The sequence below is a fragment of the Hyla sarda genome, unplaced genomic scaffold (genome assembly GCF_029499605.1).
Source record: "Hyla sarda isolate aHylSar1 unplaced genomic scaffold, aHylSar1.hap1 scaffold_18, whole genome shotgun sequence".
Taxonomy (NCBI): Eukaryota; Metazoa; Chordata; class Amphibia; order Anura; family Hylidae; genus Hyla; species Hyla sarda.
Window position 1 is genome coordinate 1,666,285 of NW_026608445.1, and position 23,483 is coordinate 1,689,767.

General features: G+C 46.9%; 2 protein-coding genes across 13 annotated transcripts in view; one reads left to right on the top strand and one right to left on the bottom strand.

Moving 5' to 3' along the window:
- Window positions 1–23,483, top strand: part of LOC130313964 (SLAM family member 9-like) — a 264,917-nt gene that overhangs the window by 107,327 nt on the left and 134,107 nt on the right. For 2 of the 8 annotated variants that reach the window (XM_056552691.1, XM_056552689.1), the window contains exon 2: window positions 16,513–16,676. The exons of the other annotated variants lie outside the window; for them this stretch is intronic. The gene's annotated coding sequence lies outside the window, so the exon portion shown is untranslated. The remainder of the gene's footprint in view (window positions 1–16,512; window positions 16,677–23,483) is intronic. 8 annotated transcript variants of the gene reach the window in all.
- LOC130313966 (uncharacterized) overlaps window positions 1–23,483 on the bottom strand; it is a 118,652-nt gene that overhangs the window by 86,641 nt on the left and 8,528 nt on the right. For 2 of the 5 annotated variants that reach the window (XM_056552698.1, XM_056552699.1), the window contains exon 1: window positions 16,204–16,288. The exons of 1 other annotated variant lie outside the window; for it this stretch is intronic. Coding sequence is in view for 2 of the 4 variants with exons in the window: in XM_056552701.1 (XP_056408676.1) it covers window positions 16,204–16,249 (46 nt within the window). In the remaining 2 variants the exon portion in view is untranslated. Of the gene's footprint in view, window positions 1–16,203; window positions 16,316–23,483 lie in introns of those variants that run through there. 2 more of the 5 variants (XM_056552701.1, XM_056552697.1) reach the window with 2 other exon arrangements.

Consider the following 23,483-nt stretch of genomic DNA (forward strand, 5'->3'; position numbering starts at 1 on the left):
AAAACGCTCTGGTCCTTAAGGCCAAAATGGGCTTGGTCCTGAAGGGGTTAAGGGGTTAAACTATTTCTAAATGTGAAGTTATTGCAGTTGCACAGGAGACAGGCAGGGGATTTCCACATCAGAGAAAAAGCAATAACTATAAAGAGTAAAACACATAGAACATTCCAGAAGCTAAACTGTAAGAAATGAAGGAAAACAATAAAGAAATTTACTCTCAAGGCTGAACTAACTTCTACTGTTTTGGTAAAATATGTAACATGTTGTATACAGTTCTGATACGATGCTCCACATTAATGTGACAAAATTACAGGACACACTGACACTACACATACAGCCCGCTACACAAGTGTCACTCACTACACATACAGCCCACTACACAAGTGTCACTCACTACACATACAGCCCGCTACACAAGTGTCACTCACTACACATACAGCCCGCTACACAAGTGTCACTCACTACACATACAGCCCGCTACACAAGTGTCACTCACTACACATACAGCCCGCTACACAAGTGTCACTCACTACACATACAGCCCGCTACACAAGTGTCACTCACTACACATACAGCCCGCTACACAAGTGTCACTCACTACACATACAGCCCACTACACAAGTGTCACTCACTACACATACAGCCCGCTACACAAGTGTCACTCACTACACATACAGCCCGCTACACAAGTGTCACTCACTACACATACAGACCGCTACACAAGTGTCACTCACTACACATACAGCCCGCTACACAAGTGTCACTCACTACACATACAGACCGCTACACAAGTGTCACTCACTACACATACAGCCCGCTACACAAGTGTCACTCACTACACATACAGCCCGCTACACAAGTGTCACTCACTACACATACAGCCCGCTACACAAGTGTCACTCACTACACATACAGCCCGCTACACAAGTGTCACTCACTACACATACAGCCCGCTACACAAGTGTCACTCACTACACATACAGCCCGCTACACAAGTGTCACTCACTACACATACATCCCGCTACACATGTGTCACTCACTACACATACAGCCCGCTACACAAGTGTCACTCACTACACATACATCCCGCTACACAAGTGTCACTCACTACACATACAGCCCGCTACACAAGTGTCACTCACTACACATACAGCCCACTACACAAGTGTCACTCACTACACATACAGCCCGCTACACAAGTGTCACTCACTACACATACAGCCCGCTACACAAGTGTCACTCACTACACATACAGCCCACTACACAAGTGTCACTCACTACACATACATCCCGCTACACAAGTGTCACTCACTACACATACAGCCCGCTACACAAGTGTCACTCACTACACATACAGCCCGCTACACAAGTGTCACTCACTACACATACAGCCCACTACACAAGTGTCACTCACTACACATACAGCCCACTACACAAGTGTCACTCACTACACATACATCCCGCTACACAAGTGTCACTCACTACACATACAGCCCGCTACACAAGTGTCACTCACTACACATACAGCCCGCTACACAAGTGTCACTCACTACACATACAGCCCGCTACACAAGTGTCACTCACTACACATGCAGCCAGCTACACAAGTGTCACTCACTACACATACAGCCCGCTACACAAGTGTCACTCACTACACATACAGCCTGCTACACAAGTGTCACTCACTACACTTACAGCCTGTTACACAAGTGTCACTCACTACACATACAGCCAGCTACACAAGTGTCACTCACTACACATACAGCCCACTACACAAGTGTCACTCACTACACATACAGCCCACTACACAAGTGTCACTCACTACACATACAGCCCGCTACACAAGTGTCACTCACTACACATATAGCCCGCTACACAAGTGTCACTCACTACACATACAGCCCACAACACAAGTGTCACTCACTACATATACAGCCCACTACACAAGTGTCACTCACTACACATACATCCCGCTACACAAGTGTCACTCACTACACATACAGCCCACAACACAAGTGTCACTCACTACATATACAGCCCACTACACAAGTGTCACTCACTACACATACATCCCGCTACACATGTGTCACTCACTACACATACAGCCAGCTACACAAGTGTCACTCACTACACATACAGCCCGCTCTACAAGTGTCACTCACTACACATACAGCCCGCTACACAAGTGTCACTCACTACACATACAGCCCGCTACACAAGTGTCACTCACTACACATACAGCCCACTACACAAGTGTCACTCACTACACATACATCCCGCTACACAAGTGTCACTCACTACACATACAGCCCGCTACACAAGTGTCACTCACTACACATACAGCCCGCTACACAAGTGTCACTCACTACACATACAGCCCGCTACACAAGTGTCACTCACTACACATACAGCCCGCTACACAAGTGTCACTCACTACACATACAGCCCGCTACACAAGTGTCACTCACTACACATACAGCCCACTACACAAGTGTCACTCACTACACATACATCCCGCTACACAAGTGTCACTCACTACACATACAGCCCGCTACACAAGTGTCACTCACTACACATACAGCCCGCTACACAAGTGTCACTCACTACACATACAGCCCACTACACAAGTGTCACTCACTACACATACATCCCGCTACACAAGTGTCACTCACTACACATACAGCCCACTACACATGTGTCACTCACTACAAATACAGCCAGCTACACAAGTGTCACTCACTACACATACAGCCCGCTACACAAGTGTCACTCACTACACATATAGCCCGCTACACAAGTGTCACTCACTACACATACAGCCCACTACACAAGTGTCACTCACTACACATTCAACCCACTACACAAGTGTCACTCACTACACATACAGCCAGCTACACAAGTGTCACTCACTACACATACAGCCCACTACACAAGTGTCACTCACTACACATACAGCCCGCTACACAAGTGTCACTCACTACACATACAGCCCACTACACAAGTGTCACTCACTACACATACAGCCCGCTACACAAGTGTCACTCACTACACATACAGCCCGCTACACAAGTGTCACTCACTACACATACAGCCCGCTACACAAGTGTCACTCACTACACATACAGCCCGCTACACAAGTGTAACTCACTACACATACAGCCCACTACACAAGTGTCACTCACTACACATACAGCCCACTACACAAGTGTCACTCACTACACATACAGCCCGCTACACAAGTGTCACTCACTACACATACAGCCCACTACACAAGTGTCACTCACTACACATACAGCCCGCTACACAAGTGTCACTCACTACACATACAGCCCACTACACAAGTGTCACTCACTACACATACAGCCCACTACACAAGTGTCACTCACTACACATACAGCCCACTACACAAGTGTCACTCACTACACATACATCCCGCTACACAAGTGTCACTCACTACACATACAGCCCGCTACACAAGTGTCACTCACTACACATACAGCCCGCTACACAAGTGTCACTCACTACACATACAGCCCGCTACACAAGTGTCACTCACTACACATACAGCCCGCTACACAAGTGTCACTCACTACACATACAGCCCGCTACACAAGTGTCACTCACTACACATACAGCCCGCTACACAAGTGTCACTCACTACACATACAGACCACTACACAAGTGTCACTCACTACACATACAGCCCACTACACAAGTGTCACTCACTACACATACAGCCCGCTACACAAGTGTCACTCACTACACATACAGCCCACTACACAAGTGTCACTCACTACACATACATCCCGCTACACATGTGTCACTCACTACACATACAGCCCGCTCTACAAGTGTCACTCACTACACATACAGCCCGCTACACAAGTGTCACTCACTACACATACAGCCCGCTACACAAGTGTCACTCACTACACATACAGCCCACTACACAAGTGTCACTCACTACACATACATCCCGCTACACAAGTGTCACTCACTACACATACAGCCCGCTACACAAGTGTCACTCACTACACATACAGCCCGCTACACAAGTGTCACTCACTACACATACAGCCCGCTACACAAGTGTCACTCACTACACATACAGCCCGCTACACAAGTGTCACTCACTACACATACAGCCCGCTACACAAGTGTCACTCACTACACATACAGCCCACTACACAAGTGTCACTCACTACACATACATCCCGCTACACAAGTGTCACTCACTACACATACAGCCCACTACACATGTGTCACTCACTACAAATACAGCCAGCTACACAAGTGTCACTCACTACACATACAGCCCGCTACACAAGTGTCACTCACTACACATATAGCCCGCTACACAAGTGTCACTCACTACACATACAGCCCACTACACAAGTGTCACTCACTACACATACAGCCCGCTACACAAGTGTCACTCACTACACATACAGCCCACTACACAAGTGTCACTCACTACACATACAGCCCACTACACAAGTGTCACTCACTACACATACATCCCGCTACACAAGTGTCACTCACTACACATACAGCCCGCTACACAAGTGTCACTCACTACACATACAGCCCGCTACACAAGTGTCACTCACTACACATACAGCCCGCTACACAAGTGTCACTCACTACACATACAGCCCGCTACACAAGTGTCACTCACTACACATACAGACCACTACACAAGTGTCACTCACTACACATACAGCCCACTACACAAGTGTCACTCACTACACATACAGACCACTACACAAGTGTCACTCACTACACATACAGCCCACTACACAAGTGTCACTCACTACACATACATCCCGCTACACAAGTGTCACTCACTACACATACAGCCCGCTCTACAAGTGTCACTCACTACACATACAGCCCGCTACACAAGTGTCACTCACTACACATACAGCCCGCTACACAAGTGTCACTCACTACACATACAGCCCACTACACAAGTGTCACTCACTACACATACATCCCGCTACACAAGTGTCACTCACTACACATACAGCCCGCTACACAAGTGTCACTCACTACACATACAGCCCGCTACACAAGTGTCACTCACTACACATACAGCCCGCTACACAAGTGTCACTCACTACACATACAGCCCGCTACACAAGTGTCACTCACTACACATACAGCCCGCTACACAAGTGTCACTCACTACACATACAGCCCACTACACAAGTGTCACTCACTACACATACATCCCGCTACACAAGTGTCACTCACTACACATACAGCCCACTACACATGTGTCACTCACTACAAATACAGCCAGCTACACAAGTGTCACTCACTACACATACAGCCCGCTACACAAGTGTCACTCACTACACATATAGCCCGCTACACAAGTGTCACTCACTACACATACAGCCCACTACACAAGTGTCACTCACTACACATTCAACCCACTACACAAGTGTCACTCACTACACATACAGCCAGCTACACAAGTGTCACTCACTACACATACAGCCCACTACACAAGTGTCACTCACTACACATACAGCCCGCTACACAAGTGTCACTCACTACACATACAGCCCACTACACAAGTGTCACTCACTACACATACAGCCCGCTACACAAGTGTCACTCACTACACATACAGCCCGCTACACAAGTGTCACTCACTACACATACAGCCCACTACACAAGTGTCACTCACTACACATACAGCCCGCTACACAAGTGTCACTCACTACACATACAGCCCGCTACACAAGTGTCACTCACTACACATACAGACCACTACACAAGTGTCACTCACTACACATGCAGCCAGCTACACAAGTGTCACTCACTACACATACAGCCCGCTACACAAGTGTCACTCACTACACATACAGCCCGCTACACAAGTGTCACTCACTACACATACAGCCTGCTACACAAGTGTCACTCACTACACTTACAGCCTGTTACACAAGTGTCACTCACTACACATACAGCCAGCTACACAAGTGTCACTCACTACACATACAGCCCACAACACAAGTGTCACTCACTACACATACAGCCCACTACACAAGTGTCACTCACTACACATTCAGCCCGCTACACAAGTGTCACTCACTACACATATAGCCCGCTACACAAGTGTCACTCACTACACATACAGCCCACAACACAAGTGTCACTCACTACATATACAGCCCACTACACAAGTGTCACTCACTACACATACATCCCGCTACACAAGTGTCACTCACTACACATACAGCCCACAACACAAGTGTCACTCACTACATATACAGCCCACTACACAAGTGTCACTCACTACACATACATCCCGCTACACATGTGTCACTCACTACACATACAGCCAGCTACACAAGTGTCACTCACTACACATACAGCCCGCTCTACAAGTGTCACTCACTACACATACAGCCCGCTACACAAGTGTCACTCACTACACATACAGCCCGCTACACAAGTGTCACTCACTACACATACAGCCCACTACACAAGTGTCACTCACTACACATACATCCCGCTACACAAGTGTCACTCACTACACATACAGCCCGCTACACAAGTGTCACTCACTACACATACAGCCCGCTACACAAGTGTCACTCACTACACATACAGCCCGCTACACAAGTGTCACTCACTACACATACAGCCCGCTACACAAGTGTCACTCACTACACATACAGCCCGCTACACAAGTGTCACTCACTACACATACAGCCCACTACACAAGTGTCACTCACTACACATACATCCCGCTACACAAGTGTCACTCACTACACATACAGCCCGCTACACAAGTGTCACTCACTACACATACAGCCCGCTACACAAGTGTCACTCACTACACATACAGCCCACTACACAAGTGTCACTCACTACACATACATCCCGCTACACAAGTGTCACTCACTACACATACAGCCCACTACACATGTGTCACTCACTACAAATACAGCCAGCTACACAAGTGTCACTCACTACACATACAGCCCGCTACACAAGTGTCACTCACTACACATATAGCCCGCTACACAAGTGTCACTCACTACACATACAGCCCACTACACAAGTGTCACTCACTACACATTCAACCCACTACACAAGTGTCACTCACTACACATACAGCCAGCTACACAAGTGTCACTCACTACACATACAGCCCACTACACAAGTGTCACTCACTACACATACAGCCCGCTACACAAGTGTCACTCACTACACATACAGCCCACTACACAAGTGTCACTCACTACAGATACAGCCCGCTACACAAGTGTCACTCACTACACATACATCCCGCTACACAAGTGTCACTCACTACACATACAGCCCGCTACACAAGTGTCACTCACTACACATACAGCCCGCTACACAAGTGTCACTCACTACACATACAGCCCGCTACACAAGTGTAACTCACTACACATACAGCCCACTACACAAGTGTCACTCACTACACATACAGCCCACTACACAAGTGTCACTCACTACACATACAGCCCGCTACACAAGTGTCACTCACTACACATACAGCCCACTACACAAGTGTCACTCACTACACATACAGCCCGCTACACAAGTGTCACTCACTACACATACAGCCCGCTACACAAGTGTCACTCACTACACATACAGCCCGCTACACAAGTGTCACTCACTACACATACAGCCCGCTACACAAGTGTCACTCACTACACATACAGCCCACTACACAAGTGTCACTCACTACACATACAGCCCACTACACAAGTGTCACTCACTACACATACAGCCCGCTACACAAGTGTCACTCACTACACATATAGCCCGCTACACAAGTGTCACTCACTACACATACAGCCCACAACACAAGTGTCACTCACTACATATACAGCCCACTACACAAGTGTCACTCACTACACATACATCCCGCTACACAAGTGTCACTCACTACACATACAGCCCACAACACAAGTGTCACTCACTACATATACAGCCCACTACACAAGTGTCACTCACTACACATACATCCCGCTACACATGTGTCACTCACTACACATACAGCCAGCTACACAAGTGTCACTCACTACACATACAGCCCGCTACACAAGTGTCACTCACTACACAAACATCCCGCTACACAAGTGTCACTCACTACACATACAGCCCGCTACACAAGTGTCACTCACTACACATATAGCCCGCTACACAAGTGTCACTCACTACACATACAGCCCACAACACAAGTGTCACTCACTACATATACAGCCCACTACACAAGTGTCACTCACTACACATACATCCCGCTACACATGTGTCACTCACTACACATACAGCCAGCTACACAAGTGTCACTCACTACACATACAGCCCGCTACACAAGTGTCACTCACTACACATACATCCCGCTACACAAGTGTCACTCACTACACATACAGCCCGCTACACAAGTGTCACTCACTACACATACAGCCCACTACACATGTGTCACTCACTACACATACAGCCCGCTACACAAGTGTCACTCACTACACATACAGACCGCTACACAAGTGTCACTCACTACACATACAGCCAGCTACACAAGTGTCACTCACTACACATACAGCCCGCTACACAAGTGTCACTCACTACACATACAGCCCACTACACAAGTGTCACTCACTACACATACAGCCCGCTACACAAGTGTCACTCACTACACATACAGCCCGCTACACATGTGTCACTCACTACACATACAGCCAGCTACACAAGTGTCACTCACTACACATACAGCCCACTACACAAGTGTCACTCACTACACATACAGCCCGCTACACAAGTGTCACTCACTACACATACAGCCCGCTACACAAGTGTCACTCACTACACATACAGCCCGCTACACAAGTGTCACTCACTACACATACAGCCCACTACACAAGTGTCACTCACTACACATACAGCCCGCTACACAAGTGTCACTCACTACACATACAGCCCACTACACATGTGTCACTCACTACACATACAGCCCGCTACACAAGTGTCACTCACTACACATACAGACCACTACACAAGTGTCACTCACTACACATACAGCCAGCTACACAAGTGTCACTCACTACACATACAGCCCACTACACAAGTGTCACTCACTACACATACAGCCCACTACACAAGTGTCACTCACTACACATACAGCCTGCTACACAAGTGTCACTCACTACACATACAGCCCGCTACACAAGTGTCACTCACTACACATACAGCCCGCTACACAAGTGTCACTCACTACACATGCAGCCAGCTACACAAGTGTCACTCACTACACATACAGCCCGCTACACAAGTGTCACTCACTACACATACAGCCTGCTACACAAGTGTCACTCACTACACTTACAGCCTGTTACACAAGTGTCACTCACTACACATACAGCCCGCTACACAAGTGTCACTCACGACACATACAGCCCGCTACACAAGTGTCACTCACTACACATATAGCCCGCTACACAAGTGTCACTCACTACAACATACAGCCCGCTACACAAGTGTCACTCACTACACATACAGACCACTACACAAGTGTCACTCACTACACATGCAGCCAGCTACACAAGTGTCACTCACTACACATACAGCCCGCTACACAAGTGTCACTCACTACACATACAGCCTGCTACACAAGTGTCACTCACTACACTTACAGCCTGTTACACAAGTGTCACTCACTACACATACAGCCCGCTACACAAGTGTCACTCACTACACATACAGCCCGCTACACAAGTGTCACTCACTACACATATAGCCCGCTACACAAGTGTCACTCACTACACATACAGCCCACAACACAAGTGTCACTCACTACATATACAGCCCACTACACAAGTGTCACTCACTACACATACAGCCCGCTACACAAGTGTCACTCACTACACATACAGCCTGCTACACAAGTGTCACTCACTACACATACAGCCCGCTACACAAGTGTCACTCACTACACATACATCCCGCTACACAAGTGTCACTCACTACACATACAGCCCACTACACATGTGTCACTCACTACACATACAGCCCGCTACACAAGTGTCACTCACTACACATACATCCCGCTACACAAGTGTCACTCACTACACATACAGCCCGCTACACAATTGTCACTCACTACACATACAGACCACTACACAAGTGTCACTCACTACACATACATCCCGCTACACAAGTGTCACTCACTACACATACAGCCCACTACACAAGTGTCACTCACTACACATACAGCCCGCTACACAAGTGTCACTCACTACACATACATCCCGCTACACATGTGTCACTCACTACACATACAGCCCGCTACACAAGTGTCACTCACTACACATACAGCCCGCTACACAAGTGTCACTCACTACACATACAGACCACTACACAAGTGTCACTCACTACACATACAGCCCACTACACAAGTGTCACTCACTACACATACATCCCGCTACACAAGTGTCACTCACTACACATACAGCCCGCTCTACAAGTGTCACTCACTACACATACAGCCCGCTACACAAGTGTCACTCACTACACATACAGCCCGCTACACAAGTGTCACTCACTACACATACAGCCCACTACACAAGTGTCACTCACTACACATACATCCCGCTACACAAGTGTCACTCACTACACATACAGCCCGCTACACAAGTGTCACTCACTACACATACAGCCCGCTACACAAGTGTCACTCACTACACATACAGCCCGCTACACAAGTGTCACTCACTACACATACAGCCCGCTACACAAGTGTCACTCACTACACATACAGCCCGCTACACAAGTGTCACTCACTACACATACAGCCCACTACACAAGTGTCACTCACTACACATACATCCCGCTACACAAGTGTCACTCACTACACATACAGCCCACTACACATGTGTCACTCACTACAAATACAGCCAGCTACACAAGTGTCACTCACTACACATACAGCCCGCTACACAAGTGTCACTCACTACACATATAGCCCGCTACACAAGTGTCACTCACTACACATACAGCCCACTACACAAGTGTCACTCACTACACATTCAACCCACTACACAAGTGTCACTCACTACACATACAGCCAGCTACACAAGTGTCACTCACTACACATACAGCCCACTACACAAGTGTCACTCACTACACATACAGCCCGCTACACAAGTGTCACTCACTACACATACAGCCCACTACACAAGTGTCACTCACTACACATACAGCCCGCTACACAAGTGTCACTCACTACACATACAGCCCGCTACACAAGTGTCACTCACTACACATACAGCCCACTACACAAGTGTCACTCACTACACATACAGCCCGCTACACAAGTGTCACTCACTACACATACAGCCCGCTACACAAGTGTCACTCACTACACATACAGACCACTACACAAGTGTCACTCACTACACATGCAGCCAGCTACACAAGTGTCACTCACTACACATACAGCCCGCTACACAAGTGTCACTCACTACACATACAGCCCGCTACACAAGTGTCACTCACTACACATACAGCCTGCTACACAAGTGTCACTCACTACACTTACAGCCTGTTACACAAGTGTCACTCACTACACATACAGCCAGCTACACAAGTGTCACTCACTACACATACAGCCCACAACACAAGTGTCACTCACTACACATACAGCCCACTACACAAGTGTCACTCACTACACATTCAGCCCGCTACACAAGTGTCACTCACTACACATATAGCCCGCTACACAAGTGTCACTCACTACACATACAGCCCACAACACAAGTGTCACTCACTACATATACAGCCCACTACACAAGTGTCACTCACTACACATACATCCCGCTACACAAGTGTCACTCACTACACATACAGCCCACAACACAAGTGTCACTCACTACATATACAGCCCACTACACAAGTGTCACTCACTACACATACATCCCGCTACACATGTGTCACTCACTACACATACAGCCAGCTACACAAGTGTCACTCACTACACATACAGCCCGCTCTACAAGTGTCACTCACTACACATACAGCCCGCTACACAAGTGTCACTCACTACACATACAGCCCGCTACACAAGTGTCACTCACTACACATACAGCCCACTACACAAGTGTCACTCACTACACATACATCCCGCTACACAAGTGTCACTCACTACACATACAGCCCGCTACACAAGTGTCACTCACTACACATACAGCCCGCTACACAAGTGTCACTCACTACACATACAGCCCGCTACACAAGTGTCACTCACTACACATACAGCCCGCTACACAAGTGTCACTCACTACACATACAGCCCGCTACACAAGTGTCACTCACTACACATACAGCCCACTACACAAGTGTCACTCACTACACATACATCCCGCTACACAAGTGTCACTCACTACACATACAGCCCGCTACACAAGTGTCACTCACTACACATACAGCCCGCTACACAAGTGTCACTCACTACACATACAGCCCACTACACAAGTGTCACTCACTACACATACATCCCGCTACACAAGTGTCACTCACTACACATACAGCCCACTACACATGTGTCACTCACTACAAATACAGCCAGCTACACAAGTGTCACTCACTACACATACAGCCCGCTACACAAGTGTCACTCACTACACATATAGCCCGCTACACAAGTGTCACTCACTACACATACAGCCCACTACACAAGTGTCACTCACTACACATTCAACCCACTACACAAGTGTCACTCACTACACATACAGCCAGCTACACAAGTGTCACTCACTACACATACAGCCCACTACACAAGTGTCACTCACTACACATACAGCCCGCTACACAAGTGTCACTCACTACACATACAGCCCACTACACAAGTGTCACTCACTACAGATACAGCCCGCTACACAAGTGTCACTCACTACACATACATCCCGCTACACAAGTGTCACTCACTACACATACAGCCCGCTACACAAGTGTCACTCACTACACATACAGCCCGCTACACAAGTGTCACTCACTACACATACAGCCCGCTACACAAGTGTAACTCACTACACATACAGCCCACTACACAAGTGTCACTCACTACACATACAGCCCACTACACAAGTGTCACTCACTACACATACAGCCCGCTACACAAGTGTCACTCACTACACATACAGCCCACTACACAAGTGTCACTCACTACACATACAGCCCGCTACACAAGTGTCACTCACTACACATACAGCCCGCTACACAAGTGTCACTCACTACACATACAGCCCGCTACACAAGTGTCACTCACTACACATACAGCCCGCTACACAAGTGTCACTCACTACACATACAGCCCACTACACAAGTGTCACTCACTACACATACAGCCCACTACACAAGTGTCACTCACTACACATACAGCCCGCTACACAAGTGTCACTCACTACACATATAGCCCGCTACACAAGTGTCACTCACTACACATACAGCCCACAACACAAGTGTCACTCACTACATATACAGCCCACTACACAAGTGTCACTCACTACACATACATCCCGCTACACAAGTGTCACTCACTACACATACAGCCCACAACACAAGTGTCACTCACTACATATACAGCCCACTACACAAGTGTCACTCACTACACATACATCCCGCTACACATGTGTCACTCACTACACATACAGCCAGCTACACAAGTGTCACTCACTACACATACAGCCCGCTACACAAGTGTCACTCACTACACAAACATCCCGCTACACAAGTGTCACTCACTACACATACAGCCCGCTACACAAGTGTCACTCACTACACATATAGCCCGCTACACAAGTGTCACTCACTACACATACAGCCCACAACACAAGTGTCACTCACTACATATACAGCCCACTACACAAGTGTCACTCACTACACATACATCCCGCTACACATGTGTCACTCACTACACATACAGCCAGCTACACAAGTGTCACTCACTACACATACAGCCCGCTACACAAGTGTCACTCACTACACATACATCCCGCTACACAAGTGTCACTCACTACACATACAGCCCGCTACACAAGTGTCACTCACTACACATACAGCCCACTACACATGTGTCACTCACTACACATACAGCCCGCTACACAAGTGTCACTCACTACACATACAGACCGCTACACAAGTGTCACTCACTACACATACAGCCAGCTACACAAGTGTCACTCACTACACATACAGCCCGCTACACAAGTGTCACTCACTACACATACAGCCCACTACACAAGTGTCACTCACTACACATACAGCCCGCTACACAAGTGTCACTCACTACACATACAGCCCGCTACACATGTGTCACTCACTACACATACAGCCAGCTACACAAGTGTCACTCACTACACATACAGCCCACTACACAAGTGTCACTCACTACACATACAGCCCGCTACACAAGTGTCACTCACTACACATACAGCCCGCTACACAAGTGTCACTCACTACACATACAGCCCGCTACACAAGTGTCACTCACTACACATACAGCCCACTACACAAGTGTCACTCACTACACATACAGCCCGCTACACAAGTGTCACTCACTACACATACAGCCCACTACACATGTGTCACTCACTACACATACAGCCCGCTACACAAGTGTCACTCACTACACATACAGACCACTACACAAGTGTCACTCACTACACATACAGCCAGCTACACAAGTGTCACTCACTACACATACAGCCCACTACACAAGTGTCACTCACTACACATACAGCCCACTACACAAGTGTCACTCACTACACATACAGCCTGCTACACAAGTGTCACTCACTACACATACAGCCCGCTACACAAGTGTCACTCACTACACATACAGCCCGCTACACAAGTGTCACTCACTACACATGCAGCCAGCTACACAAGTGTCACTCACTACACATACAGCCCGCTACACAAGTGTCACTCACTACACATACAGCCTGCTACACAAGTGTCACTCACTACACTTACAGCCTGTTACACAAGTGTCACTCACTACACATACAGCCCGCTACACAAGTGTCACTCACGACACATACAGCCCGCTACACAAGTGTCACTCACTACACATATAGCCCGCTACACAAGTGTCACTCACTACAACATACAGCCCGCTACACAAGTGTCACTCACTACACATACAGACCACTACACAAGTGTCACTCACTACACATGCAGCCAGCTACACAAGTGTCACTCACTACACATACAGCCCGCTACACAAGTGTCACTCACTACACATACAGCCTGCTACACAAGTGTCACTCACTACACTTACAGCCTGTTACACAAGTGTCACTCACTACACATACAGCCCGCTACACAAGTGTCACTCACTACACATACAGCCCGCTACACAAGTGTCACTCACTACACATATAGCCCGCTACACAAGTGTCACTCACTACACATACAGCCCACAACACAAGTGTCACTCACTACATATACAGCCCACTACACAAGTGTCACTCACTACACATACAGCCCGCTACACAAGTGTCACTCACTACACATACAGCCTGCTACACAAGTGTCACTCACTACACATACAGCCCGCTACACAAGTGTCACTCACTACACATACATCCCGCTACACAAGTGTCACTCACTACACATACAGCCCACTACACATGTGTCACTCACTACACATACAGCCCGCTACACAAGTGTCACTCACTACACATACATCCCGCTACACAAGTGTCACTCACTACACATACAGCCCGCTACACAATTGTCACTCACTACACATACAGACCACTACACAAGTGTCACTCACTACACATACATCCCGCTACACAAGTGTCACTCACTACACATACAGCCCACTACACAAGTGTCACTCACTACACATACAGCCCGCTACACAAGTGTCACTCACTACACATACATCCCGCTACACATGTGTCACTCACTACACATACAGCCCGCTACACAAGTGTCACTCACTACACATACAGCCCGCTACACAAGTGTCACTCACTACACATACATCCCGCTACACAAGTGTCACTCACTACACATACAGCCCGCTACACAAGTGTCACTCACTACACATACAGCCCGCTACACAAGTGTCACTCACTACACATACAGCCAGCTGCACAAGTGTCACTCACTACACATTAAGTCTGCTACACAAGTGTCACTCACCTAGTGAAGATAAAACATATACTGTTAGGAACAGTAATGTCTTCATGTTGTTGAGTGCATAAAGCACAAGAGAGGAAGCTCCCTAGAGTTCTGACTTTTCCCAATAGCTCCACCCACACATCAAGCCAATCATTGTTTAGGCTTCAATGGTAAAGTTCCTTGTACTGTGGTAAGGTGTGCCCAAGATATTATAAATACTTAAGCACTGTTCCTAGATGTTTTTTGTACTGATTAGAGATAGATAATAAAACACATTCTATTTTCTAATCTGCTTCTATTTCCTGATTGTAATTTTATTTACATTTACAGTATGGGGGCAGCCTTTACATCAAGCCCCATGGACACAGACAGAATAGCCTGGAAAAGACTGTCCCAGAGGTAAAATTACTTCTGTAGCAGCCATAGTGGCTGCCATGGGCCCATGACATCAGAGGGCTCGTACCATCCACTAGGCCTTATAATGTTCTGGTTAGGTACGTGGTCAATAAATGGCTCTTTTAACACTATGGTGTAGTTATCACATGCATGAAGCTGAGATATGTGACAGCCTTCTTGTCCAATCAGCCATGTATAGGCTAAAGGATAGGGGATAAGATGTCTGATCGTGGGGGGGGGTCACCGCTGGGACCCCCTGTCATCTTCAGCTCGGCACTCCAGTCAACCAGTGCACAGAGCACTGGTTCTTGTAGACCCAGTTTTTGAATTTTTACAACGAGTAATAGGAGAAAAAGCCCACCAAAATGTGCAACCCAATTTCTCTCGAGTAAGGAAAAACCTCATATGTGTATGTCATGTGTTCGGCGGGCGCAACAGAGGGCTCAGAAGGAAGGAGCAACAATGGGATTTTGGGGAGTGAATTTTGCTGAAATGGTTTTTGGGGGGCATGTCACATTTAGGAAGCCCCTATGGTGCCAGAACAGCAGGAAACCCCCACATGGCATACCATTTTGGAAACTACACCCCACCAAGGCACATAACGAGGGGTCCAGAAAGCCTTAGCACCCCACAGGTGTTTGACGACTTTTCGTTAAAATCGGTTGTGTAAATGAAAAAAAAATATTTCAGTTTCACTGAAGTGCAGTTTTTTTCTGCGGTAATGGGAGAAAATGCCCCCTAAAATTTGTAACCCCATTTCTCCTGAGTAGGGAAATACCCCATGTGTGGACGACAAGTGCTCTGCTAGCTTACTACAATGCTCAGAAGAGGAGGACCGCCATTTGGAGAGAGAATTCGTTTGGAATGGAAGTCAGGGGCCATGTGCGTTTACAAAGCCCCCGGTGGTGCCAGAACAGTGGACCTCCCACATGTGACCCCATTTTCGAAACTACACCCCTCACAGAATTTAATAAGGGGTGCATTGAGTATTTACACCCCACTGGTGTATGACAGATCTTTGGAACAGAGGGCTGTGCAAATGAAAAATTACATTTTTCATTTTCACGGACCACTGTTCCAAAAATCTGTCAAACACCTCTGAGGCGTAAATGCTCAATGTACCCCTTATTACATTATGTGAGGGGTGTCGGTTCCAAAATGGGCTCACATGTGGGGGGGGGTCCATTGTTCTGGCACTATGGGGGCTTTGTAAACACACGTGGCCTGCAATTCCGGACACATTTTCTCTCCAAAAGCCCAATGGCGCTACTTCTCTTCTGAGCATTGTAGTGCATCCACAGAGCACTTTACATCCACATGTGGGGTATGATCTTACTCAGAAGAAATGGGGTTACAAATTTTGGGGGTCTTTTTTTAAAAAGCATGGGGCAACACCAGCATGTTAGTGTAAACATTTGTATTTTTTTATACTAACAGGCTGGTGTAGCCCCCAAATTTTCCTTTTCATAAGGGGTAAAAGGAGAAAAATCCCCTCAAAATTTGTAGTGCAATTTCTCCTGAGTACGGAAATACCCCATATGTGGCCCTAAACTGTTTCCTTGAAATACGACGGGGCTCCGAAGTGAGACAGCGCCATTTGAGGACTAAATTAGGGATTGCATAGGGGTGGACATTGGAGTATTCTATGCCAATTATTCCCAAACAGAGTGCCTCCAGCTGTTGCTAAACTCCCAGCATGCCTGGACAGTCATTGGCTCCATTTTGGAAATACTGCCATACAATACTTTTTCATTTTTATTGGGGGGGGGGGGGCAGTGTAAGTGGGTGTATATGTAGTGCTTTACCCTTTATTATGTGGTAGTGTAGTGTAGTGTTTTTAGAGTACATTTGCACTGGCAGGTTATAGTGAGTTTCCCCGTAGGAGTTTGCGCTGCGGCGAAAAATTTTCCGCAGCTCAAACTTCAAGCAGGAAACTCACTGTAAACCCGCCCATATGAATTTACCCTGTCAAAACGACAACTCCATACAACTCGCCGAAGGGCATGCTGGGAGATGTAGTTATTCAACAGCTGAAGGTACACAAGTACAACTCCCAGCATGCCGAGACAGCTGTTTGCTGTTCGAGCATGCTGGGATTTGCAGTTTTGCAACACCTGGAGGGCTGCAGTTTAGAGACCACTGCACAGTGATCTCCAAACTCTAGCCCTCCAGCTGTTTCAAAACTACAACTCCCAGCATGTACTGACAGACCGTGCATTCTGGGAGTTGTACTTTTGCAACAGCTGGAGGTACCTGTTACCTAACTCAGTATTTTCCAACCAGTGTGCCTCCAGCTGTTGCAAAACTACAACTCCCAGCATGTACGGATCGCCAAAGGGCATGCTGGGAGATGTAGTTATGCAACAGCTGGAGGTACACAACTACAACTCCCAGCATACCAAGGCAGCTGTTTGGGCATGCTGGGATTTGCAGTTTTGCAACATCTGGAGGGCTACAGTTTAGAGACCACTGCACATTGATCTCCAAACTGTGACCCTCCAGATGTTGCAAAACTACAAATCCCAGCATGCCCAGACAGCAAACTGCGGTGTGGGCATGCTAGGAGTTGTAGTTTTGCAAGATCTAGAGGGCCACAGTTTAGAGATCACTGCACAGTGATCTCCAAACTGTGACCCTCCAGCTGTTGCAAAACTACAAATCCCAGCATGCCCAAACAGCAAACAGCTGCTTGTCCTGCCTGCCTTGACCTTCTGCTATCCTGACTATCAGCTGCCTTATCCCTCCTGTGCCTCGCATCTACTCAGCCGCCTGTGTTGTTGAGCCTTACCAGGGGTGGCGACCTGGGTGCCGCCTGCCGCAGCAAGTCCATCCCGCTTTGAGGCGGGTTCTGGTGAAAACCAATGGCACCTTAGACTCTGCTCCCTTGGTGCCAAGGTCTTCTGCAAGTTGAACTTACATGGAGTGTATAACCTCATTAGTATCCGCAAGGGAGATGTATGGAAAAGGGCCTTCAATACTCGAAATCAAATCCTTGAGACTTATCTTCAGCATTTTGTTTCAGCTCGCCAAGGCTGAATTCTCTTAAGGATTTCGAGTCCAAAAGGTCATCTCCCTTTTTTGTTGTCTATGGACTCCTTCTCCGTTCTCCTCTTTCGCTCCCAGTTTCCTCAGGAGTGCCTGCTGTTGATGAGCTGGTCCTTTACTTCTCCACAATCTGGCAACAGACCCGATAGTCGTTATCCCAGGCTTCTTCACATATGAAGGTGCAAGCTCAAAAAAGTAGAAGACCATATTCCCGTATTCGAGGAAGAAAACAGTGAGGGGGTGGGCAACGGTTGCTAGGGATGTTGTTGATAACCTCTGCCAAGTGTATTTGCATCATTCTAATTTGCCCACAAGTGAAAAGAAGTAATAAGCGAATATTCACATATGCTAATATCCGCATATCCGAATATTCACAAATGCGCATATGCAGAAAAAAAGCGAATATTTGCAATATTCGCGATAAAAATTTGAAATGCGAATATTTGCGCCCAACACTACTGAGGACTTGATCAGAGAGATTCTCCCCCCATATACCAAGTGTAGTTCAGGATACAATCGGGCTTTAGGACCATTGAAGCAGTACTTCGCACAGTGACAGGGGTGCTGCTGTTACCGTGAATGGTGGTCAGCATAAGGACTTCCCTCTTGTCTAGTAACGGCTCCACTCTCATCCCTAGGGATCAGTGGGGGACTTGTCAGAAGGCCTCTTTGATTTTTCCACACAGTGCCACAAGCTACAGTGGCTCTGGTGGAAAGGGTCTTGTATAAAAGTTATCCTTGTAGAGGTGGTAACCTTTATCTAGCAGTAGATACATCAGTTCCCACACAATTTTCCCGCTAACTCCAAGGATGAGGGTGCATTCTGGGGGTTCAGTGCGGGAATCCTTCAGTTCGCACACTCTAAACCTGTAAGTGTACCATGAGGTACTCTTACAGAGTTTGTATACTCTCATGCCATACCTTGCCCTTTTACTGGGAATGTACTGGCGGAAATGGAGTCTCCCTTTGAAACTAATAAGGGACTCGTCAATGGCAACCTCCTTTCGGGGGATGTAACCCTCTGCAAATTTATTAGTGAAATGAACTATAACTGGACAGATTTTGAACAAGCGGTCAAATGGCGGATCATTTTGGAAAGGGCACGTTGCATTATAAACATGATGCAAACATTTGAGGACAGTCTCAAAGCGTGCCCGTGGCATGGCCATACGGTAGAGTGGGGTGTTATACAGAACATCCAGACTCCAGTATTGCCTAATGGTCGGCTTTTTGACTAAGCCCATATGCAGCATGAGGCCCCAAAATGTCCTCATCTTGGCTGCATTGATGGGAGCCAATCTATAGGGCCTAGCCAAAAAATAATCAGGGTGCTGGGTCACAAACTGTTCAGCGTACCAGTTTGTTTGGGCCACCATCAAATTGACATTCCGCACTGAAATAAAATGTAAAAAGTCTATTTCAGTGAGGTCTGTGGTGTCAATTTGGATTTCTGGGAGGCCAGCAAACCCAGCAATCAGTGGCGCATAATCATCCGGAACTGGGGTCCAGACGGGGTCCCCTATATGGGGGACAGGGAAACTTGTATGGTGGACAGGGAACAATGTACGAGGGACAAGGGCTACTAGTTTGGGGGACAGGGCTACTAGTTTGGGGGACAGGGCTGCTAGTTTAGGGGGCCTCTACCGGTATTGCCCTGCGGCGCACGTGCCGCCGCCTTCTAGGGAGCTCATCATCAGTGGATGATGAGGAAGAGGAAGAAAAGAGGAAGCTGGGATCTTCCTCTTCCCCATCACTGACTGATTTGGCATCGGAGGCAAGCATGGTGTATGCCTTCTCTGCCAAAAACACCCTACTGGCCATTTCCTTTTTGTTGGGGGGGGGGGGGGTAGGGACAGGGACGGGGGTTGTAAGTGGGTGTGTGAAAATGTAGTGTTTTTATGTACTTTATTAGTGAGAAGTGTAGGTGTAGTGTAGTGTAGTGATGTTGCTACAGTACAAAACGCAAATGCTTCAAAACTGGGGGGGAAAAACTACAGGAAAAAAAACCTGCACAAAAAAAAAATATATATATATATATATATATATATATATATATAGGGACAGACTGCAGCAACAAAATGCACTGATGGGTCACCTAGACCCAAAGAGCAGTGCTGCTTCAGAACCCACTATCTGTCGCTGCCTGTACTACAGCTCACCCTCAGTCACCAATGCTTGGTCACTGGAAGCAGATGCTGCAGCCGCCGCACACCTCCCTCAGGTCTGTAGATGCCGCACACACCGCACCACAGCACACTAGACCCGACACAGCCGCCGCAAAAATTCCTTCCTCTGCTCACTGCCTGGACTCAAGTGAGCAGGCAAAGCGGGGGAAGGAGTTTTCAAGGCTGTTAGTCTGTGCTGCCATTGGTCGGTTGGTCCCAACCAACCAATGGCAGTAATCGGAGGAGTGGCAACCTTGCCACCTCCCTCCTTTACTGAATGGTGATTGGCGCTGTCTCGGACAGCGCTAATCACCATGTATTACCGGGTCACTGGGTCACGGGGGGGGCTGTAATGAAGCTGAATCGCTGCGATTGAACAGTAAAAAGTTCCGTCCAATTGCAGTGATTGCCATAACAGGAGGGGTTAAATCCCCCCTGGGCGACATGTGAAGATGGCTGCTGCTAGAAAACAGCAGTCATCTTCACCCGATCACCGTGTCAGGAGACGCGGTGATCCAAAACATATGGAGTGAAAATGTACGTCAAGGTGTGGGAAGTCCGTGTCATGACGTAAATTTACCTCTATTGTTGTTAAGGGGTTAAACAAGGTCATGTAAGGTCAAGAAAAATGATTCATAAAAAGTCTTAAACCATTTTTCTTGAAGTCATAGGAAATAGTCCCCATAGGAGAAAGCTGATTATTCACCTCTTCCCACAGGTTTGTTTTGATCTCGGTAATTGTTTCTAGGCCAATTAGTTCACACATTATTTAAGATCACATCTTGAAGATCTGATGTTGACTGCAATGTAATGGAAGCCCCACTACTAGTCAGAGGGACATCATCAGATGAGAGGTAATGGGCTTGGAGAACACACCATTTATTAATTTTGGTACAGTGATTTTTGTTTCTTTCCTGCTTGGTTATAATGATAATTTTTTTGTTTTTTTTATAGCAAGGGGTTGTTTTTATACAGCAAGTTGTACTGTGTGGTAAATATGACATGTTACTTTCATCTGTAGGTTAGTAAGCTTACAAGTTTATATAGTTGTACATCTTTTAAAAAATAAACTCCTTTGTATCGCCATATTCAGTCCCCTTTAACTTTATTGTTCTGTGTATGGAGTTGTGTGCTTTTGTACAGTGGGCTAAAGTTTTTAGCAGCACCCTTGATTTTACCATATAATGTTTTGCAAACCAAAAGAAGATTTGTTTTAAAATAAAATCACAGTGTAAAATTGAAAAAAAAAAGCACACAATTGTATCATGTTTTGACCTTTTTGTTGTATTCTCATTTTTTTTTCAGTTGAAATTTTGTTTGGCGGTCAGCATGGTTACTAAAAAACTTAAAAAAATACCACATAACTTAAGTTCTACAATTTTCAAAAAATGACCTAACAAATGTCAGACTAGATGGGCCAAATGGTTCTTATCTGCTGGCACATTCTATGTTTCTATGGATGAGCTGTGGTTATCATTGATGTTTTGGGGTAGATGGAAATTTTTGCCAATTTCGAAATCATGTTTTTTTGGCAGGCACTACTTTTTCATTTACAGTGTGTTCACGATACATTTTTTATATAAGGATCAGAATGCTAAGAGGATTAACACACAGCATTTAATCACCTAGATGCTGCAGTCACCATTGACATCAACATCTGGGGGTTAAACAACATTGATTAGTGTTTTTGTCAAT